Source organism: Anolis sagrei, chromosome 3, assembly GCF_037176765.1.
Source record: "Anolis sagrei isolate rAnoSag1 chromosome 3, rAnoSag1.mat, whole genome shotgun sequence".
NCBI classification, from domain to species: Eukaryota; Metazoa; Chordata; class Lepidosauria; order Squamata; family Dactyloidae; genus Anolis; species Anolis sagrei.
Genome location: NC_090023.1, coordinates 250,200,554 through 250,225,119, shown reverse-complemented (window position 1 = coordinate 250,225,119; position 24,566 = coordinate 250,200,554). Strand labels below are relative to the sequence as shown.

The following is a 24,566-nucleotide window of genomic DNA, read 5'->3' as shown; positions in this document are numbered from 1 at the left end:
GACTGAGTAAACTTATAAAAATGCAAATTATTAAAAGCAACAAAAATCCATATGATAGGCTACAGCATGTTTTGCCAAACAGATTTGATTTGGCTTTTCCACCTCTTCTGCAGTAGAGGTGAAAGAAATGAATTTCCTAGTAATCTACCCCTCCCCACCAGCAAAGATGGAAGAGAAACTAATTTTCTGTAAGACTCATCTCTGCAAGAAAGTGGGGGATCTTTCTAGTCACTTTCTGAAGTATCAAAAACAATCAGCTTTTTATGCTTCCATGTTGACAGACATAACATTCGCTATGATGAACCAAGATATAGTGTCATAGGCTTGAACCTAGATTGCCCCTGGACTCCCATGTTTCCCTCACTGCCTCTGGCTCAGTCACAAGGAGAAAACTGGACATGTCAATTTGATTTTGGGTTAATCTGATATTAAGATTTTGGTGTTACACATTCATACTTAAACTGTAATACTTAATTTCAGCCTTAGTTGTATAAACTGTTATTCAATAGCAATTGTGTAATCACTGATAGTGACAGCATGAACAACTAGCATATATCCCTGCATTCATGTAACGGCACCAGTTACCTGATTCATGATCCCAAACTCTAACTTTCATATAACCTCATAATTTATGTTCTCATGGTTCCATAATTTCATAAATAGTTTTAAAACAATTTTTAAATTCCAGCTATGTTTATTTTTTAAATGAAATAAAATTTTAAATCAAAAATTCCAACCTCAAAAAAAGTGAAGGTTGGGGAGTGGGAGAGGAAGAGAATGCTGACTCCTGACATTATATCAGTGGCAGCATGGGGTACAGAAGAAGAACAGCCTCATTGTATCAAGTAAACATGAAAACATATGACTTTATCACACTTGCCACTGGAATCAGCCAGTCTTGCTGTATCCCACCAGTGCTCACCCAAAGGGTGTGGGGACCCGTTGTACCGCACCTCACACCATTGTGGCTTCCTCCTTGCCTCATTACATTGGGGGAAGCCTCTTAAATCCATCTTGACTGATTTTCGTAATGGAAAGACAGGGACCCTCCCGTTGTCCACCATTGGCTTAGTTTTGGGTGACAGCAGGTTTTTTTTTCAATGTGGCCATGGAGCTGCCCCAGAAGTAGTTTTACTGGGTGTGATGGGAGCTGCCAGTCTCCATGGCCAAACTTACCAATAACCTCCTGCCACTCCTGAAAAGAAGCCTGTGTGAAGAAGTTCTGATCTACAGCTATTGATGGTGATGTGTGATAGGGTTTTTTTATGCAATGTCAGTCTGTCTCTTTTGTGCAATAAAGTGCTAGGTTAACTTAGAAACCCATCATTGAAAAATCCATGTTTATGATGAACCATAGTTCATCAAGTTTGGATGATTCAACAAATTCCACAGCATATTCAAAATGGAAGAAATGGTACAGAAAAATAGAGGCATGAATGAAGCCTCCTTGTTATCATGACAAATCATGGTTTGCTGTGATGTTCAAAATACATACCCAGTTACATGTACTAATCTGTATTTTCTCAGAATGTCAGTTTTCAATTTTAAAATATCTATGAACAAATTCCTAGCTGTCATGTCTATATTTGTATTTGGACTTGGATGAAAGCCCTACTGAAATGAAAATCACTGACATGTTTTTTCTTCTTATTAGTATCTCTCCAGACAGATGTTTTTTTCTTTAACTCAAAGATGCTTTGAAAGCAGTTTCAAGATTATGTTTGGCACCTTGAAAGCCTATTTTTCTTAGCTAGGCTCTAATCAAAAAATTCTCCCACAGGTTCTCAGATGCAGCAGAACGTAGCTCCTCCGGACAGGTTGTCTTCTAGAAGACATACACTATCTTCTTCTGACCACACCAGCTCTGACACAGAAAATCGCAAGGCAATAACTAGGCTCTGCTTCTTGGAGACTAGGAATATTTCAATAATAGGTATGGGATAAGCATTTCGTTCATTTTGCTGTGACCCAGTTTGCATATTGCCCTTTGAGCTGATCAAGGTTAGTTGTCCTAACTTTAAAAGTGTAGTAGATCAGAACTTGACAGTTGTGTTGACAGTCCTTAAATGACAGTCCTTTTTGGGGGTATCATACCCTCCAACAGGCCCGTAGCCAGGATTTCGTTTTTTGGGGGGGGGGTAATTTTTTTCAGGGGGGGGTTTCAGGGGGGGGGGGCTGAGTCTGAGTGAAAGAGGGTCTAGCCTAGCAAACCTTTTGTATCATTACCCCAATACCCCCATGCATATGGGATATATTGAGCATGGTGATCAGATCATGATATGAATAAACATAACAGTTTAAATAATGCACCAGTAAGGCCTTTTCGCAAACCACCATGAGAATTTGGGGGGGGGGGGTGCTGAAGTCCCTAAAGCCACCCCCCCCCCCCGGCTACATGCCTGTCCTCCAATTGATTTAGCAGGGACAGTTCCAATTCATCCTCTAGTGTCTCACCTTTTATTTATCATATAACTCATTTTTTTCTGTGAGGAGATGCTTTTGATTGTCCCCACCTTTTATCCATGAGTCACTTTCCCCACAGCTTTTTTGTGGTGATGGACCCCTATTGCTCCCTTATCCCCAAGCAGACATTCCTTGACACCAGCTCTTGACTTGCTTTGTCCTTTCTTACTATTAACCAAAAAGAAGTACTTTTCATTCTCAGACAGTAGTAGGAACAAGACTAAAGAAAATTCCATCAATTGTCTAAACATAACTGTGTGCCTCAGGTCCTGCTTTGTAACTAGTTTAATATGATGTGTGCTTTGTTATGTGCTTCCATCTTAGGAAGGTTCCATCTGTCTACATTGGTATGCACACAGCTCTTAATCTAATTAATATTCTTGGTATGGCTGTATGTGCTGTGCTATACTGCACATAGCAGACTGCTTTTAAAAAGATGTAACTATAGATATTATTGGGGAAATTAAGTTTTTTTTACCATCTGCAAAACTATTGCCATTTTAAGTACTAAAGAATCCACTGGAATGGATGACCAAGGCTACGTTTTTGAAAGTTATGCCTATGGGTATGTCTACACTGTAGAATTTACTTTAACTTCCATAGCTAAATGCTATCGAATCATAGGAGCTGTAGTTTTGAAAGTTCTTTAGCCTTTTACACCAAGGGAGCTGATGCTGCACCAAACCACAAATCTCAGAATTTCATGCATTGGGCGATAAGCAGTTAAAGTGGTGTCAAACTACAGTGTAGATGCATCCTATGAAATGCAAATCAATACAAAGCAAGTTGCTCACTTTAAGGCAAGCATGTTTAAAGTGCTTGGGTGATTTAATGAAACATGCTGCCATATCGCCATATCAAAGCCTAGCAAAAGGATAAGGGCAACCATAATCTCTTCGGTCACTGCATTGGTCACTGATGAATTTCTCAAGCTCAGGCCCAGAACTGGGGAGCTTTTCTTTCATGCATCTTACCTTCCAGCTGGGAAGACTAGTGGCATGTTGCGATTTGAATCAGATCTCAGATTAAAGTAACAGAAGAATTCCAGTTCCAGTCTCTTCCACTCTTGCTCTGCTAATGGAGAACATGGTCAAGGCAATGAGAACTCCTGCTGGTATCTCAGGTGTGAAATCAGAAATGTCAGAGGGAGTCTCACTTCTTGCAGTACACTCAACTGAGAATGCAAGAACAGTGGTAGATCTCAGATTGGAAACAACGGAGACATCCTCTAAGCAAAGAAAAGGGCATAAAACTCTATGCCTCTCTTGAAAGAAAGGGAGAAACTGATGCCATGTAGGTAATATGGTCAGATGACATCAGAGGGGAAAGGTGGGACTTGGAGGGACCCTACATCTTGTGACACTACCCGACTTACCAGTTTGGTCCCAGTGGGAACCAGCTTGCAGGGAAAAAAGAAACCTGTCCAATTCTGCTTCAAGTACCGTATATTCTGGCATATAAGACGACTGGGCGTATAAGACGACCCCCAACTTTTCCAGTTAAAATATAGAGTTTGGTATATACTCGCCGTATAAGACCACCCCTCTTCCATCGCACACCAAATAAAAATAAAAAATAAAAACATCAGATTTGATTTCAAATCCAAGACTATCAAAGCAGTATCCAGCTCTTCGGCTTAGAAATGGAGATGAGCGCCAACCCCCCAGAGCCGGACACGACTGGACTTAACGTCAGAGAAAACCTTTACCTCACCTGTAAACTCCTGTATGTTTATTATTTATTTAACAGTTGTGTTTCCATGGAGCGTAATAAAGTTCTATAAATTTTTACCTTACCTTACCTAGAGTGAGACCAGGGCTGGGTCCAATGTCCTTTCCCCAACAACAACAACAATAATGGAAATCTAGAATTGGAAGGGACTCCAATGGCCATCCAGTCTAACCCTAATTCTGCCAGACAGGAACACATGTCCAAGCCCTCCCGACAGATAACAACAATAATAGCAATAACAACAGCAATAATAATAGAAGGGAGCTCAATGACCATTCAGTCCAACCCCATTCCTACCAGGCAGGAAGACACAATGCAAGCCTTCCTAACAGGTGGCCATGCAACTCTGCTTAACAATAACAACAACAGAACGCTAGAGTTCTCCAATGGCCATCCATTCCAACCCACTCACTCCTGCCAGGCAGGAAGACACAATGCAAGCAGCTAGTGTTAAGCTGTGGGGACAGAAGTTGTCATAAAGCCATCTTGTGCAGCTTCCAAAACCCAACATGTGAGAACATTTTGCACTGCAGCCAGATATTTCCAAGGTCATGCCCAAAGGGTTTGATGAATATACCCTTTTTGAGATAGATCTAAATCAGGCATGGGCAAACTGTAGCCCTCCAGGTGTTTTGGACTTCAACTCCCACAATTCCTAACAGTCAGTATTTGAGAACACAGAAATGCTGGACCACTCTCACAACCACTATGTCAGACTCCACAGAGAAGCCATTGCAATCCACAAGAAGCATGTGGACAATTTCAACAGAAAGGAGGAAACCATGAAAATGAACAAAATCTGGCTACCAGTATTTTAAAAAACTCCTCTAAAATCAGGACAGTAAATAAAAAACAACACTCAAAAGCAGGGGAAATCCAGACAATAAAAAATCAGGACCAACTAACACCTCCCAACAAAAGATTCCCCCAGGCAGGAAGCAGCCAGGCTTTGAAGCTGCAAGGCCATTCAATGCTAATCAAGGTAGCCAATGGCAACATTCCCACTTGCCTCAAGCAGACAAGAGTTCTTTCTCTCAGCCTGGACATTATTCCACAGATATATAAACCCCACTTGCCATGTTTCCAACAGAACTCACAACCTCCAAGGATGCCTGGCATAGATCTGGGCAAAACATCAGGAGAGGACACTTCTGGAACATGGCTATACAGTCTGGAAAACTCACAGCAACCCAGCCAGTAGCTGTTAGGAATTGTGAGAGTTGAAATTCTAAACAATCTGATAGAAAACTGGGACTTGTAGTTTGGTATGGTGCTGGCTCTCTTAAACAGGGAAGGCTAAGGACCTTGTAAAACTACAACTCCTGTGATTCCATGGCACTGAATCTGTGGCAGTTTTTTGGGGGGGGGGATTCCCCTTTAAGAGTGGATGGCCCTTGCACTGGGACTTCCCCTTTAAGGCTGCCTCGTTCTTGGCTGCAGAAACAAAACCAAAGGGGGGAAAGAGACCTTTTTCTTCCTCCCTCTGCAGGCTATTGAAAACTTTTAAAACTGAAGAGCGGCTGTTCTTTCAGAGGGAGCTGAACACAGAGACAGGAAAGAAACCCCAAAGAGGGGAGGGAGAAAGAAGTTTCTGCAGCAGGACTTTCTGGGAGGTGCCTTTGTTTGGACTCTCCTTGAGTAGCACTGTTTGAGCAAGGAGAGGAGAGGGAGAAAGAGGTCGGGAATGGGGGGCTTGGGGGCAGCCTCTTCTGCCCCTTTTTCCTTCAGGAGGAGGGCGGGGAGGAGGAGGAGCGGCAGTGCTGCCGGGGGTGATGGCCAGCTGGGCTTGTGCAAGGGCAAGAGCAACAGGCTGCGCTGCTTGGGGATGGCGAGGGGGGAGGAGGAGGATCAGCAGGTCTGCCGGGAGTGCTGGCCAGCTGAGCTGCGAGACCAGCAGGCTCCCTTTGGCCTCTAATGGCTGCTCGCGTCCCTCGCTCTCGGCATCCTCAAGTGGTGGAACTTATAGCCGGCACACAAGACGACCCCCCCATTTTTAAGATGACTTTCTTGGCTTAGAAAGTCGTCTAGTATGCCGGTTTTTACGGTAGTATTATTTCACCACCCTTGTTTCCCCTCAAACTTCTGAATATTCCTAGCAGCAATGTTTTCTTTCAGCATTAATCCACTTTCTTTCTTCTTTTAAATCTGAATTGAATTGTCTGTCTCAGATTTTGACAGTCAATTCCAATAACCCAAATGAACAAGTCTGTAGTAAAAGGCTGCTCACACACTGAGCGTTAAATGATGTATTGATTTATGCCCCTTGCGAGTCAGAGAGGCACCGTAGGACGTTAAGTCATGATAGAATTTCATCCAGTTGGGAGTTTCATAGCAGCTACTCTTGAGAGTATAAAATAACTTCTCATCTGCCTTTTCCAGGTGTTTTCTGAATCAAATTATCGTTGTTTCCCTCCAAGGCAAATTGGAATCCTTCTACAGATTTATCTGCAATGATTTGGGAAATCTCTTGCCTGAATGATTATTTAGGGTTCTTGGGTGTTCATAAAGTATGCAGAATCGACAAGAGGAACTTTAGTTTGCCAAAGAGAAGACCATTTACATAAAGATTTACAGTCTCATGTGCATGTTTTGCAAATCGAAAATAAAAGGTCTGGAAACGAGGTTCCCAAGGCCCAATTTTTTATTACTGTAACTTTCTGTGTGGGGACTCTACAGATTGGACCATATTTCACTGCTGTTGGAAAGCAATACTATTAAAATTGAGACTAATAGTCCAATAAACAAAATACAAATCTGAGTTCTCACAGAGCAGAAATGGCTTCTGATTACAGAGTTGTGCTTAGACAGCAAAATCAAGGATCCCTATACCTGCAGGACTGGTACTCCCCATGGGTATTGGGGGTCAGTCTTTCATTCAGGATGTGTCAGTAAATTTAATATGAGATTGAATTTGCCATGGGATTAAATGGGATAAGTCCTATTAAATTCGCTGAGTCTAACACCTACAGCACTTCCAGTCTCTTGTTGTACTTGCCTGTTCTATAACTATAAATGAACTTTCATAGGGAAGCCAACTCTAATTCATCGCTGGTTGAAAACACTTAGAATTAAGCTTTCAAAAGCCTAGACGTAGATGGATGAATCTGTCCATCTAGGCCTATTTAAATTTTTAAAGTGTAAATTCGGTTCATATAAATAAGGTTATGGACTCTCTTAATTTGTAGGTAAATTACCAGAGTCCATAACCATATTCTAACTTCATCCATGGCTGGAGCAGATAACAGTGGAAGAGATGGAACTATCATCTGACTCACATTGAGGCAACATTGTATGGTAAAATAAATTCAGTTGTAGAGAATTATTTTCCTATGTTCTCCTTTCTTATATAGCACCATTCTGAAGTCAATGTTCCTGAAGATAACAACAACAACAACAACAACAACAACAACAATAACAACAACAACAACACTTTTTATATTCTGCCCTTCTCACCCCAATGGGGACTCAGGGCGGATCACAAGTACACATACAAGGCAAACATACAATACCATTTGTATAGACTGTACACAGACAATCAGAACAGAAGGCGTTGTTTTGATGCCATGGAAAGTTGGGCTTGAGTCCACAGGGGGTGCTGTTGCTCTATCTTCTATTATGAAGAGCCATCAGGACTTCCTCATTCCAGCATTTTCAGATCTTCTTTTTCTTTATGGCCTTGTAAAACGCCTCCCCTGCTTTTAGCGGTACCTAATTTCTCTAATTACAGCTAAAGCTGTTTTCGAACTGCTTAGGTAAACAGTGAGCAGGGCTGATGGTCGGCTGCTCATGCCGACCAGTGGCTTTGAACTTGCAACCTTTCAGTTGATAGATCTTATAGTTGCTAATGATTTACCAGCTGTGCTAAACCTTATGGGGTTTTCAACCTTTGTTTCAAGGTTGTTTGCCACTGTCTTCTTCTGAAGTCAAGAGTGTATGAACTGTTCACAGTCTCTCATGGCTAAGCAGGGTTTTTAATATGGGTCTACCAGAATCCTAGTCAAAGCTTTGAACCACTACACTGACTCTCATAAAGTTATTGCTATATCATTATTTTTCATATTTTAGGAGGAGCAAACCTAGTCTCTTGTGGAGGTGCTGGTTGTGTCAGATTTTGGAATACACAAAGGAGGAGCCTACTGGCAGAGTTTGAAGCTCATAGTGGAGTGGGGCCCATTATCATGACGGTTGAAAAACAAAACCAGTATCTCATCACAGGGGATCTGGTGGGATGGGTAAAGATATGGCACATAGAGGTAAGAGGAAAAAATATACATTTATACATTGCTAGAGAAGAAGAAAACTTAAAAGAAATAGACTCATATTGAAATAATGACTTACATATTGAACATATAGTTTAATACAAATATAGACACAAACAACAGTAAGTTGATTTTCCTCCAGAATTCTAGAGAATAAGTCCCCTAAGAAAGCATGTTTTGGGCAGAAATCATTTGAGATAATGATAGGATTCTGCCTGTCTTAAGTAGGTGGAGTAATGATCAGGGCCAGCCTTCACCAACCTGGTGCCCTTCAGATGTTTTACATTACAATCTCCATTATTCATATACATTGGTCATACTGCTTTGTAGTTTCAGTTCAAATGCTTGGAGAGCACTAAGTAGGCAAAGGTTGGGCTGAAAGAATCAATGGCCTGGATCAATAGAAGCTCACTTTATAATGCGGTTCTTTTCAAATGTATATATGAACATAACAAAGTGCATATATTTAATCGCTTGACTCATACTGGGTAACTTAAGGAATTGGTTGCTAGCATAGCCCTGCTCATGTATTATATTCATGACTAAGCCTGACCTTGAGCAATGCTGCACCTGCTTTATGTGCCCTTCTCATGACATCTGTGAATATTGAAGCAGTGTCTTCACAGAGATTGCATTCAAGCCCTGTAGGTATTCATGCTGTGGGTGTGGTTGCCATGAGAAGAGCTACTCAATAATCATAATGATTAAGTCAGATATATTTCAGTCTGGGAATGTGAAAGTTTGTCAGTTTTGTGTACAAAGTGCTTTACAGAACCTCACCAGTGTTCTCATTTTATCCCATTTCTTTACTGTGCAGTAGACTTGTGCATTCCGGGTAAACCACAATCCATTTCAATGTCCCAGATTTTGGTGGGGGTCATAATCTGTTTTTCCGGAACCTCCCAAATTTGGCAGGCAAATATCTATTTCTGCTCTGGGGTGCTGAAAGATTCCTTTTCTATCTGGCCCATTGTGGGTGGGGGGAGAGGGACTTCTCAGGCTCTCCTCCCCATCATTTTAGGCATTTAAGCTGTTTCAACTCTAGAGGAGAGATGCTGCAGGCAGACCCGTTAAAGGCAGGAGGAGAGGTACTGCAGTCACTGGCCCATGTGCTTTCTCTGCTTCAATCTCCTTTCTGCTTTGGGTTTAATGCTCCCTTTCAACTGTTCCTACTCTAGAAAAGAGGTAAGTGGTAGTTATTTTCAGGTAATGAGGGTTTTCTTTTAATTTGTTGGGATTAGTTAAAAAAAGATTAAACTGTGATGCCTAAAAGCAGAGGAGGAGCCAAGTTTGGCTTCCATTTGTTTTCACTGCGGGCGGGTTTTCATACCAGAAGGGCCTTTACCGGTATGTGCTTTTGAAGGTACTGAAGGGGAAAAGATCCTCACACAAGTCTATTGTACAGCATAACTAACACCCCCAGAAATCAATTCCCCTCTAAGGTATATATTTCCACCTCCAACTAAATTGGGATGGATATCTTCCAGACATCTGAGGGCCACATATCTTTCCTCAGGATCTCAGGGGTAATATCTGCTTCTTTCATGTAGCAGTTTTGCTACATATTCACTCCTTGACTTTTTTCTACACCATTAGGTTCTTTTTCCAAATAAGAAGTAGCTCAAGAATCCTTTTGAGTGAACAAGTTTGGGGATATCGGATGGTTTTAAATTTGATCTGTTTCAGCAGGGTTTATCTTGTGTTTTCTACTAATAAACTGTGTAAGTAGGGCAGATATCATGACTCCCATCCAAGTACCTCTGAACTGGGAAACCACTGTTTATGTGGAATTGATTGTGCCCTTAGAGTTATACTGACACATATTGCTACAGGGTAGGATCCTACTATGAGTAAGTAGTTCTAGTGTATCAATAGGTTGTATGAAAAGGATAATGTTGGTTAGACCCAACTAGGGTGGATGTATTGAATCAATTGTTGAATGGTGAGTCAACACATAGGCAAATTCAATTGATTTCCCCTAATCGGGACTAATAATATAATGCCAGCACATTTTGACAGGTCTTAGTGTATGCTAGGAAAGAGAGGAAACTGGCTGTCAGGGTCGCTTTGGACTCCAGTTCCAGCTGGCATACGGGAAGGCTAGGAACAAGGGAGGCCACAGGTTCTTCAGCTCTGTTTTGGCCCATTCTTCTGTCTTATTATTTGATGAGATATGACCTACTATATCACTTTCAACTGGCAATGTGACCTGTAGCACAAAAGGCATTCTTCCACTTTGTCTTTTCTCTCTGATAACTTCAGCATTTGTTTCTTTCTGTTAACCACTAGGACTATTGCCTTACTCTGGAAGAAAATGTGATAACACAGCCACCCCCTCTGATAAGATCATTTCAGGCTCATGACGATGGCATCACTAGCCTGGGGACCTGTATACAGAACAACAGCCTGTTCATCCTGTCATCTTCAACAGACCATAGTATTGTTCTTAGTGACATTTCTGGCATTCCATTTGGAACATTTGGGCAGGTAGAAAGTCTGTGGGTTGACTGTATTTTTTTAATATGACTGTTTCCCACTTCTTCTTCTTCTTGTTGCACACATTATCAGCATTTAAGAATGAAATAGTGTCAATAGCTCCTGCAAAAATAAAACCCTAGGGAAAGAATTAAAAAGAGAAATCTAATAAGCAAGTGGTGTGTAATGTGCATGCCATTCCCCCTTCCCCTTTCCCCGCCCCACACCTCGCTTGCCACATATACATAAAGTGACAATTCAGGGAGACTTTGGCATATCTCCCCTTTAAATTTGCTGAAGGCAGTATTAGAAATCGGAGAGAGGAAAAAGCTGTTCTCAAAGCATAGATAATTGGATGAGATGTAATTTGTCTAACAGAAGGTAAAAACAAAAAAGTGGCTCCATTTTCTAAGCGCGAAACATAGGCTGATTTTATCTAATTTCTTCATTTCAGTAGAATAATTTAAGTGTGGGGGTCATTTTGTTGATATTTGCCTCCATAGCTCCCTTTAATCTTATGCAAACCTTTGGAGATATGCTGAAAATTATCCAGATATATTCTACCTGCCCCTTCCTTTCCTGTGCAGTCTCCTGGAAAAAGAAGGAGAAAAGAATTGGATTTGGATTTCTCTTGCCAATGGAGTTTATTTGATTCGTACTTTTTACTTACTTACTTCCTAGGAAGGACATTGGAGACTTGGAAATTATGTCCTGTCCTTCCCTGGTGGAGAAAACAAGTCCCATACTGTGGAGGAGAATGACATTGTAAAGAACAGTCTTGTGTCCTTTGTTGAAGACGATCCACCCCCTCATCCCGTGGAACAAGCTGTACCTGTTACAGAGGATGAAAATGACTACACAGACATGTAAATAACTTCTCTGAAAGCTGATTTGCAATGACAGGTTTTGAGAGGGCAGGCTATTAAGAATGAGCCAAAGTATCCAATTAACAGAAGCTTCCTCTCAGTGATAATATTTTAAATTTCACTGGCCAGAAAATGACTTGTCTTATTGGAAATTCAGAATTTCTGGCTGTCACTGCACGGGGCTGTGCACAACTGAGAGTGATAAAAATTTTTTTAATGTATGATGGTTTAATGAGAATTTGGTGTTCTAAATCCAAAAATGGCTTCTGATTTGCTCCATCACATTCAGGTTTTGTTTGTATGTTACAATTTGCTTTGGTGTATTTGTGTTATAACATGTGACTGATTAAAATTTATTTGGGGAGTAAAGGGTAAAAGATAAGAAAAGGATTAAAATCTTCTAACAAACTTCTGAATTCACTGATATAAAATACAAAAATTTATTCAAAAGAAAATAACATTGTAAAATTAGTGTCGACACTTATTATTTGTGTATAAGTCAAACTCAAGTATAAATCAAGGGCAGTGAGTGGGACCAAAATGGATTTTATATGACCCATTGATAACTCAAAGATAACACTTAGCCATATGTAACAAAGGATAGAAACGATAAAACAAAGGGAAATTATATCAAAGAACTTAGAAAATTCTGTTCAGTCTAAAGGCTGGGTGGATGAGGAGAGAACTCTGCTAAATGAAGGCTGTCTGATGTCTAGAGAAGGAGACCAGGCATGACCAGGACTAAGAAAAGAGGGATCAATTTTGTGAAGACGATAATGTGGCAACATTCTTTGACCACCACCACCATTTTTTCACCCAGGCATTCACATGTCCACTAGTAACTTTGCAACAGAGATTGTAGATGGTGTCAGTGCTTCTTTAAAGTTTTTCTGAGATGGACTGGCCTCTTTGCCTTTTAGCAATCTACTCAGAGAAGGGGGTGGTTCCTTTTTATAAGGGTTAAGGTATAGTACTTACATTAAATTACCTACACAGATTCTAACAGATTACATTATGACACCTTCTATAAAACCTTTTCCCTATTTCTTTTTTATAAAGTTTAGAAATAACTCCCAGTTCTTGATGAAGTATTTTTTGTGTTCTTTCTTGTTGTTCATCATTGCTAATTTGTCCATTTGTGCTATTTTAAGAACTTTAACCATCAATTCTTCTGTTGTTGGGAAGTCTGCTTTCTTACAAAACTGTGCTTAGTGCTGCTATTATCATGCAGTGCAATATTTTGTAGTTTAATTTAGCATTCCCAATAAAAATAATTTGGGCTCCAATTGTATCTTTGATTGTTGTACTTTGCCCCAGAATTCTCTTGCTTTTTTACAGGTCCACCACATGTGGAAAAAAGTTCTTTCCTGTTCTTTACATTTCCAGCACTTGTTGCTTCTTCCCAAATTCTTTTTCTGGTGGTTTCTTCATTGCTTTGCTGGTGTCTTCATTTTGTAAAAAAAATCTCTAAGGTTGTAGCACAAATTTTCTTTAAATCAATAGTCCACATTTTCCTCATTTATTTAATTCTGTATTGTGCTTGACATTTTGCGCCCATTTAATCATACTTTCTTTTATCAGTTCTGTTTCCATTCAGTAATACTTCATATATTTTCCCAATAAGATGCTCTTCATTCGTACTCGGTACCCTTTCAAATTCCGATTGTTCTCTTTCAAATCCAGTATTTTACTGTCTAGTGTACATCTTTCTTTCAGTTGCCTATATCTGTACCACAGTAAGTGGAGTCCTGCAACATTCAATTCTTCTTGAGTTTTAAATCTGTATTTATCCTCTTCATGTGTAATTAAATCTCTGTATGTAATCCATTGTTCTCCTTTCTTCTTATCTAATTTGTAAAAAGCTTTACCCATTGAAATTGATAATGAGGTTTTTGGACAGGGTTTAATTTTGTTCTTGTTCCAAATCCTTAGTATGGCTCGTCTTATAAAATGGTGATTAAAGTTTGCATGTACTTTTGCTTTTTGATATCATACATAGGCATGCCGTCCAAAACGTAAATCATGGCCTTCTAATTTTAACATTCCCTCATTTCTTAAGGTTATCCAATCTTTCATCCAAACTTGTATACATGCTTCAAAATCAGTTTTAGGGGTTGATCTTTGACCTAATGTTTTAGACTTATACATGAGTATATACAATACTCAAAACTATGTAACAACCAAATTGATAAAAATGTTTACTTTTTGAAAGACCTGTGTGTGATAAACATGTTCATTGTATTTTTCACTTTCAACACTCCCCAATTATTTATTTGTTTGTTTGTTTGTTTGTTTGCAGTATTTATATTCCACCTTTCTCACCCCGCAGGGGGACACAAGGCGGATTACAATGTACATATACATGGCAAACATTCAATGCCATAGACACACAACATATATAGACAGACACATAGAGGCTATTTAACATTCCAGCTTTTCATGAGGGTATTCTGGCCACCAGGGGAGCTGTCACTTCACCGTCCATTTGTGACACTGATGAAGTACTTCCTCATTCTTTGCATGCTTGCTAGAAATTTTTATGGCATCATAAATTAGCCTCCCTGCATAAGCGGTACCTAAGCTTCCTACTTGACAGATGCAACTGACTTTCGGGTTGCAAAGGTTGACAGCAAGCTACACAAATTGGTCGGAAGCTCACTCTGACCCAGGCTGGCTTCAAACTCATGACCTTTCAGTCAGTAGTGATCTTAATGCACCTGACTCCCAGACAGCTGTGCCACAGTCCCGATACATTAAAAACAACTACAAAATTGAAAAAAGATGTTTTTCATCCCTGGTCTTCTTTTGTTGTAATTCACAGAAAAGGGACAGACAAAGAGAAAATTATGCAGAAGGATTTAACATGGAGGTATTGTAAGCATCAAGTGAAAATGTGTTTTCGTTTAGCCAAGAGCTGAAGATGCTTCCATGGTGGATATTCATGAACAAAATATGATTGCTTCACTGATCATTTATTCCCAGTAGCTACTAGCTACTGAATATATCTAACCTACTTAGGTTGAGACGGAAGAGAAGCAATCCTATTGATTATAATACAGCCAGTGAAGGAGAATGAATCTATTTGCCTGGTGAATAAAGTAGTTTTTCTAATGTGTTTGGGTCTGTCAGTACATTCCAGTTGCTTTGAGGGATTACTGTTATGGTTGTGTGCCTCTAAGTTGCTTCCAAGCTATGGCAATAATTTCTTTCGGAAATTTATTTAAAATGAAAAAGCAGGTTTGAAATATCCAAAACAAATTAATGCAATAAAGAAGGGCAATTTTTCCCCATTTGGTGTAAAACCAGGGATAAAAAACATTTTACTCGCAAATATCTCTATACCAGGGTGTCAAATATACAGTTGCGAGGTCTGTCATTAAAGATGGCAACCCTATTTAGAGATATTCCAATACAATCTGATTTTTTTACAGATCCAGTTTACAGTTTGCTCATATCATGACAGCAATGTATAAAAATACACTCAATGAAAAATTGGTCTAATTTTGTGTTTCTGATCGCTGAGAGGTTAGAGGTGCAAGGCTCTTTGATGCCAAGTGAGCTCATATATTGCAAAATGGATGAATCTTTCATGGCTTTTTGTAATTGACACTACGCCCAAGTATAAGAACAGGAAAATTAAACTCTGGCTAAGTGCCTCCTCAGTTTTAAATAACTTTCTTGATGTAACAGAATGTGAGGCTTTTGTATTATTAAACGTTTTATTAACCTTGGGTAAAGAATGTAACCTTCACACACAGACACAGCACCCAAGGGAACAATTCTTGTGACCCCATTTACCAGGAAAAATTGCTGAACCAAGCTGTAATGCAGAATCAACAAACAGAGCCTGGGATGCTTTGGTACCTCCCATTTCATCTCCTCCAGAAAGGAAAAGAGTCCCGGGGAGAAGTATCAAGTCTTTTCAGGCATTTTGTGTTGAGTTTACTTGTATATTCCCGAAATATCTTGGGTTTTCATCCCTCCTTTCCCCTTCCTGAATGACAGTTCATTGCTGATAGGATCCATACTGATTTTCTGATCACATGCAAAAAAAAAAAAAAAAAAAAAAAAGCACCTCAGTAAAAGAAGAATCCATAGTATTTTTTTAAAAAAAAAAACACGATTAAAATCCTATGTGCAAATAATCTGTTTCTGCAACATTTTGCAGAAGCAAACATCATATGATAGGACCCAGTCTAAATCATTCTCAAACTTTCTTAGAAATTGGGTATTTCCTAATTTGATAAGGTCTTCAAAGCTGTGGCTTCCTTGATTGAGTCTATCCACCTGGAATGCAGTTCTCGTCTTTTCCTACCTTACTAAGTATTGCGTTTTCTAATGAATCATATGATCTCATAGTATGTGCCAAGTATAGCACTCTCAGTTAGTCGTCTTAGCTTTCAGGGAGAGTTCAGACTTGATTTGGTCTTGGATCCATCTATTTGTCTTTCTGGCAATCCATGCTATGCACAGAAGTCTCCTCCAGCATCACATTTTGAATACGCTGATTTTTTTTCCTGATCAGTTTTCTTTGCTGATCAGCTTTCCTAATCGAAACTGGAAATACAATGTCATTGACAATTCTGACTTTACTATTCAATGATATAGCCTTATACATGAAGATCTTGTCCTTTTCCCTCATAGCTCTTATTCCAAGTCAAAATCTTCCTATTTCTCAAACATAGTTTTTATTCTGATTTATGACTGAGTCAAGGTATGGAAAATCTTGAACTATTTCAACATCTTCATCAACTTCTTTAAATTTATTTCTTTATTTGCCATATTTTGATCCTGCCCTTCTCTACCTCGACAGGGGGACTCAAGTTGGTTTACAATGGCACAATGTCATGCCTCAACACAATCACTTAAACATTTCAAAAATTGCAACATATTAAACAGAGTTAAAACAGATTAAAAAGGTTAAAAACTTAGAAAGCACGCCATCCAAGTTTACGGTCTGTATCCTTTCCCTTAAAGTTATGTAATTAATTAGTGGTCACTTTCTTTTCTTACATGTTCAGACATAATCCTGCCTTTGTGCTTTCTTCCTTGACTTTCTTCTATAGTCATTTCAGGTTTCTGCTATTTACTGTGAATAGCATGGGGTCATCTGAGAAATTATACCATCTGCTATCCCTGAAATAAGATGTCTCCCTGCCTTCCCAAGAGAGCTTTTAGCTTTATTTGATTCCTTGGGTTGTCACATTGATTATTTTATATCTGCTTTAATTTTGAAATCAAATGCCTGTGACAAAAGGTGGAATTTGCATGATGTGTATAGATTAAATAAATCAACAAGGAGATTTTTTCCCCCCAGGTCATGAACTGGCTTCTTCTACCTTCAGCTCCTTCAGCTTCATAGGAGCAGACTCTAGCAATCTGCAACTCCTTAAAGAACTTCTGAAAAATACTTTGGTCTCTCAACTGATTAAATCATGAGAAGCTTATTAACTCTTTAATTAATTGCCTTTAAATAAATATGCATATTTTCAACAGCTAAAATGTAGGCACATTGTTCTTTTTAGAGCACCAAGAGAGATATAACTTTACAAGTTAATAAACAAAATGTATACTCATGATTTATGTTGTTTTTTGCTTTTTATTTTGCACATAATTATTTTTTCCTTTACTTGTGTACTTTTGAATAATTTCTGGATTATTCGGTTATTGAAATATGTGGATGCTTTTGATTATGGAGTTACTGTAATAAGTGGATTCATTTTTTTAAAAGAATAATTTAAAATTAATTTAAAATTAAACCTTGCCTCATAGATTAATTAACAAAATAAACAACTGATTACAACTGCAATATAAGCAATGCATCTGGGAGTAAACCCCACTGAAATCAAGGAAGTAAATATGCACAGATCGGTGCTGCATACTGATTAAAGATGGCTTTGTTTTGTTTAAAATATTTAATTGAACAACAGCATCGTTCTAGTAAAACTCTTGACAAGTCTTTGATTTTCTTTGATTATGATGAGCTCTGGGATGGATGGATTTCAGCAAGGCATGCAGTTTTAAACTCAACTTGTTCTCATCCTGAGGCTATTGGATTAGCTATTATGAAAACCTTAGAAAGCAGTATTATGAAATATTGTGTTTTGTGGATTCATTTGATATATTCAACTGATTTGTTCAGCACTGTTGAACCATCTGAAAAGAATGGATAGTGAACTCCACTTCAGGGTAAACATTCCATTTGCCCTGTAATCCTACCAGTCCATTATCTTGTTAACAGCAAACAATGGGCGCATCTTGAAAAGTCGTGTTTCTCTGCATGCAGAAGGACATTTCAGATTAAATGAAAAACAAATCATGACATGTCTATTTATTTTGTTTCCTGATTTCTATCAACCTAGTACAAATGTATGGGACAACACCATTCTGGGTAAAAGTTACAAAGAGAAAAAAGCCCAGAAAGGAAGAAAAAGTATCCTCTTGAAAAGAATTGCTGGGATAAAGCCAACAGGTATCTAACTCTTATGTAATGTATTCTGCAATATCGGGACTTTATTGTTCTGATCTATATGCCTGAAGCAGATATAGTGCTTATGAATGTGTTTCTGTCCTCATCCATTTTGGTAGATGAAACCCTTCTATGTCTTGGAGGAATGAGTGTATAAAGCTATCAACATTTGTCCAATATAGCCAACCCACTATGTAAGGTTGAATGTTAGGCTGGAATAAAAAGAGGTCTGCGTGTACAATGGGCTCACCATTATTTCCTGCTGGAACTACATCTTCTCACATATAGACATGCTTATTGCCCCCTTCATCTTTTTTCTGGCTTGAGTATATTAGGATAAAAGTGCATGACAGTAGCACTAGAAGGAAATAGATTTTTTTTTTTAAAAAAAAAACCCAACTGTATAGTAGGGTTGGTGGAGAAAATTGCCTGATTTGTATTTTAATACAAAAAGGCTTATAATGCATTTCTATGTGAACTGGAAAACAATAATCCTTTAGTTTTAACATCTGCCAGCATTTTGTGACATAATTCTCCAGCAGTGTGTGTGTATTAATTTAAACAAAAATGAATATAAATACACATATATTCAAAGGAGGTTTTCTGCCGAGTTGCAGATATTAGGGGTGAGTATATACAAAATGCACATGGATTTTTGTGCTTATGGAAATATGTTAGGAAATGCTTAAACAATTTATATTGACTTTTAAAACACTGAAAAATAGACACAGGAATGGAATAGAATGAAGGGGAAAATAACTGTGCATAGCTATGAGGGGTGTTCATTAAAGATTTCCCCTGAACCATGTCTATTTATCACAGGATGCTGAAACTGCACATGTGCCAATAGGTGACGTGCCAATTTACAACTCAGAACTGTTAACGGTCTTGATTTTACAGGTGCTGAAGTGATGTGAGGTTTTATAATGGACCCAGTGGAATATAGGGCAGTCATCAAGTTCCTTTATTTGAAAGGCCACACACCAAAGGAGACGTTCGATGAGATGAAAGAGGTTTATGGTGATGATTCCCCATCATATGATGTAGTCAAGAACTGGCATCATCAATTCAATTGTGCTTGGATTTCGGTGCAAACAGCTCCAATTCCAGGGCGACCCCATTCTGCTATTGACGAACACACCATCCAACAAGTAGGGATTGCCATTTTGGAAAATTGCCATGTAACCATTCACCACCTAGACCAAAATGTCAAGATTACTGTGAGGTCAGTGGAAAAATCATCCAACACCATCTGCACATGCATAAGGTCCCCCAGCTGCTCACACCTTTCCAGAAGTAGGAACGAGATGAATGCTTTCAGGCCCTATTGACAATATGCCATGGAAACTAGGAGGGCTTGCTCAATAGATTGATCACACAGGCTGAAAGCTGGGTCCATCATTATGATTCTGAGACTAAAGTCCAGTCGATACAATGTAAGCATCATGACTCACCACCTCCAAAGAAGGCATGTACTCAACTTTCTGCAGGCAAGGTCATGCTCACAGTACTTTGGGGCCAGCACAGAGTTGTATTGATGGATTTCCTAGCAAAGGGTACCATGATCACTGGGGCATACTATGCGTCACTGTTATGGAAATTATGGGAGGCCATCGAAACCAAGAGATGTGGCATGCTCACCAAAGGTGTCTGCTTTCTGCAAGACAATGCACTAGTTCACAGCTCACATGTTGCCCAAATGGAAGCATGCTCCTGTGGCTTTGAAATTCTACTGCATCTGCCTTATTCACCTGACCTCATACCATCAGATTTCCACCTCTTTCCAACAATGATGTTATTTTTGAAGGGCAAGCATTTTTCAGATGATGAGACTGATTTCTGAAGTCACAACATGGCTTTTGGAGCAACCTGTCAACTTCTACAAGAGATGTGTTTACAGTTTATTAAAAAGATGGAAGAAGTGTGTGTCACTAGGTGGCATCTATGTAGAGAAGGACTGATAACTGTGCCAAGTTTCATTACTCTCAGTCCACAGGAAGTGGGTCAAGGAAAATCTTTAAAGAACGTCCCTTGTACATTAACTCCCCTGAAGTCATTGGAGGCCCCCTCAAATGCCACCAATGAAGGAAATTGGTGTATCTTTTGCCATTTTTGATAATTTTTGGTCAGGATGGATTATTTTAAACCTAAGAAAGAGGGGGTTTTTTTGTAAAAGAGGAATTGAGCATACATTGATTTATTGTCTCTTGGGGACCCTAGGTGTCTACAAAATGCTCTGGAAACCATACTTTGCCCATCCTTGGCCTAGTGTATCCAATTTTTAAAAAATCTTATAGCGATTCTGTACTTAGTGTATGCTAACATTTTTGTCCATTGCTAATCTGTGCTGACTTTTGGTAGCTGGCTGGACCTCTCTGAAAAATTAAGACAGAATTTTCTTGAGCAAAAGAATCATATTTCTCTTCTATGAGTGACTGGCTATGGTTAGTTGACTTGGAGACCTTACCTCCTAATTAAAAGTCAGATTTATTTGCAGTCTTCATTTTTTTAATGCAAAGGAAAGGATTGTGAGCTTTTTTTGGCCTAAATGGGGAAAAATATGCCTACACTTAGGTATTTATCCAGTTTCCTCAATATTTTTTAACCTCAGGAATGACACAGCATGATTAGGCACCAAAAATTAGCTTTGCTTCAGTTGCAGTTGTACTGATAGTTGAAATGATTTTCTGTATTTGGAATAATCCTCTGGTTTGCAAAGTTGTATTTAGGTCATTAAAAATTGAACCCCTGAAGGAGACGGCGGATATAAATGAGCTCGACTTTCTTGTGCACCCTGACAAATACTTTGGGGAAAAGTCGGCTGAGAAGTGCTCTGAAGATTTAAAGCTGCCTACCCTTTCAGCAAGTAAGTAGACTTTTATTAAATTCCTATTACTCTAGCCCCCACTAAAGAGAGGCAAAAATAAAGGTCACCAGCATATCTCTTTTATAAGTGAAGTAAAGGTAATAGGAAATTCTTCAATTTATTCTTTAGCCCATGACTAGCTTCTGAGAAAGAAAAGCAAGTATGTGATCCAAAGTCACGAGCATGAAGTATCACATTACATTTGTTACATCTCCCAATTTAATAGTCAGGATGCTTTCAGAAATCATGTCTGGAGTTCAGTCATCACCTTTTACTGTAAGGCTACCGTTCCTGGCTTCATCCACTTCATGATATCCACATAGAGGCTTGAGCTGGGGAGGTTTGTTTTATTAATGTAGGCTCTTCACATGGTTAGAAATTTGATTGCACTGGCTTCTCTCATTATAACCAACCTATATTGATAGAGCAGGTTCCCAATCTCAGACATTTCCCTCTGATATATGAACCATGGAAGCCATTGCCCAGCTGTCTGGGAAGAGTGGTAAGGCCAGTTAGTATAAACTAGTTATTAGATGATGAATGCAAGTGGAATATTGAGAGAGATTAGTAAAGGTGAAGTAAGTGCAGTTCATTAGTTACAAACATCTCTCTAAGGCTGGTTTGAAGACCCCAGAGATACATTTCAATTATTGTAGCATTGTTTTCATTTTTCTAAATTTGGTGCTACCACATGCACACATTTTTGCCTTGCCTATGCTCAGTTAATCTCCATTTTGTTTCCTAACTGAACACAGCCAGTCTCTAAAATGTAGAGCAAGGACAAAATGTGGCAAAAGGAGCATATCATTGGAAACAGCTATGTGACTATGTGATTATAATTAATGTTACTGTTTTTAATCTGCTATGTATTTATGATTTTACATTGTTGTTATTGATATTGTAGCATTGAATTGCTGCCTGTGTTATCTGCCCTAAGTCCCCCGTCCCCCCCCGGGGTGTGTGTGAGAAGGATGGGATAGAAATGTTGTAAATAAATAATAAAATAAATAAATGTCATAGCTCTAGCAATTTTTTTTGTTGAGGGAAATCATTTTTAAAAAAATCAGGTTCATTGAAGACTGGCCCTCCAAGCTCACAACCCCAGACAATCAACCATTGCTTGAAAAGCACCAGGATAAGGAGCTGGAACTGATGAGCAAGACGATTTGCTTAGCCCCATTGTAATAGCATTTATCTTTGAAAAACATAAACTCCAAGTGGTTCAATTTAGGAGCTTTTTTCTTAATCTGCTTGTTGCATGGAAAGGAAGTATTTTGGAGAGAGAAGTCACAGAAACAGAGGAAGAGGTTAGCCTCCACCCCTTTGTACATTACAATTAAAACCTTAAAATATATCATGGTAGAAAAGAGGAGCTGCTTGGAAGATTTTTGTTCTTGTTGTTGTTTGAGACTAGCATCCACATAGGAGGAGGAGTTTGGGAACTCATTGCTGGTCAAAGAAGGGTTAATCCTTTCCACCAGTTTTTAGCTGCACTTTTATGTATTTTTATTTTATGATTTCACTTTTTCACAATGTTGTATTTTATGGTCTTTATTATTGTCAAAACTGCAAAAGATGGTGAATAAGGTGCTCTTTCAATCACCTAATTGTGGCAACATCAGTGGAGGATCCAAGACATGTAGAGCATTGGTCTTTCTCATATAAACCCAGGCTTTCTATCTCGGCTCTGGAAGAAAATTGCTTCATGTTGCTGTGACATTTTCTTTTCAGAAACTGTAGCCTTCCCACTTTATACAAATTTGTGCTCAGGTTTCTTCACATGTGGAGCAATTTTCCATCTGATAGCATGATAGTTGGTGGTGATATAGATTGCAGGGTAAAAGAAAAGTTCTAGAAAGGAATAGATTGTTAGTGATTCATCATCTGTGTGAATTGTACTTGTCATTTTGGAATCCAGTTGTTTCTAATGAAAGAACAAGACCAAATAATTTCCATACACTCCACACATATACAGTTTTAGGTGATATTTGAAAAAAAAAAAAAGGAACTACACTCATGTAATTAAATGGTGACTGTATGAATGAGAGTCCAAGAGTCCAGGTCAGCAAATGCTCCTCTCAAAGGAAGGCGATCAAATGCTGAGCATATCCTGACACAACATGTCTGATTGGAAAAAATGGCAGTGCTTGATAAAGTGGAGGGCAGTGGGAAAAGGGGGGGGGGGGGGGATAATCGTACAGGCAGATGGTTTCAGTAAACAAATCCATGGCTTTGGGCCACCACAAATAACTGCTTGAACAAGACAGTTATATTTATGGAAACTGGACCTTTCAATGGCCAAAAATATGGACAACTGTGCACATAAGGAAACATACACATGTGTGTTACTCCACAAGGATTCTGAGTGTTATGTTATGCTGTTACATGTGCCCTCCATTTTTGTGGTGGTTGGGGGCACAAGATCCCTGCAAAAGTGAAACAAATCTGAATTAAAATGCTCACTCTGGAGGACCTGCACATGCCTATAGAAGTGTTATCTCTAGGAATCTCTTGGTCATCCTCTTGCAGACACCGATCTTGTAGTCACGCCAGATTCCTGGAGAAAGCCTATTAATGGAATCCTCAAATATTGAAATCTATAAAACTTAAACCTACAAATGTGAAGGGCCATCTATATTTAGATCAATGTCATTCCATAAAATGACAGGGTGCCAAAATGAAAAAGAGAAAGAATTAACCTTCTTAGCACTATTCAAATCTTATACAGGTATAGCACATTCATTCTTTTTGCTTTAACCATAGGCAGTAACAGTACCAGGAGTCAATAGACACACATGGACTAAATACAATAATGCTACCACATTACTATTCACCAGAATCATCAGAATTAACATTCATTGGAAGAACAATTTTGTGTGAAATTAAAAGGAACAATCCAAGCTATTGAACCTAGTTGGGGCATAGAAGAGGCTAGTATAAAATGCAGAATCAAGCTCAGAACAGATTCACTATCCCACTTGAAATGGAAGACCGGAGTTCATACAGTAAAACTAAGCTACTGTAATTACTTATAATATGTCATTTCACTCTATATTGTAGCAGTTTCCATATTCTCTAATATTTCACAGGTGTGAATATAGGGAAACTCCTGTGCATGAGTGGGTGGAAGACAGTTCTAAATAGATTTTTTATTTATATGAGCCACCCCCTGCCACGCGTTGCTGTGGTCCAGTCTGTGTATATGTGTTTTGTGTGTGTACATATTTGTGTATATGTGTATATACATATATGGTAATGAGCACCAACCCCCAGAATTGGACACCACTGGACTTAATGTCAGGGGAAACCCTTTACTTTTACCTATGTGTATACAGTATATGTGTGTTTGTGTGTGTGTGTGTGTATATATATATATATATATATATATAGTTTTGTGCATACGTTGTAATGTAATCTTTGTGGGTTTTTTTGGCTGT

The 24,566-nt window shown here is 38.9% G+C and overlaps 1 protein-coding gene across 1 annotated transcript in view; it reads left to right on the top strand.

The window, feature by feature from the left end:
- Positions 1–24,566, top strand: part of WDR49 (WD repeat domain 49) — a 155,606-nt gene that overhangs the window by 116,934 nt on the left and 14,106 nt on the right. The window contains exons 13-18 of the mRNA XM_060767576.2: positions 1,781–1,933; positions 8,260–8,447; positions 10,743–10,940; positions 11,610–11,794; positions 18,157–18,266; positions 20,983–21,129. Coding sequence (XP_060623559.2) covers positions 1,781–1,933; positions 8,260–8,447; positions 10,743–10,940; positions 11,610–11,794; positions 18,157–18,266; positions 20,983–21,129 — 981 coding nt within the window. The remainder of the gene's footprint in view (positions 1–1,780; positions 1,934–8,259; positions 8,448–10,742; positions 10,941–11,609; positions 11,795–18,156; positions 18,267–20,982; positions 21,130–24,566) is intronic.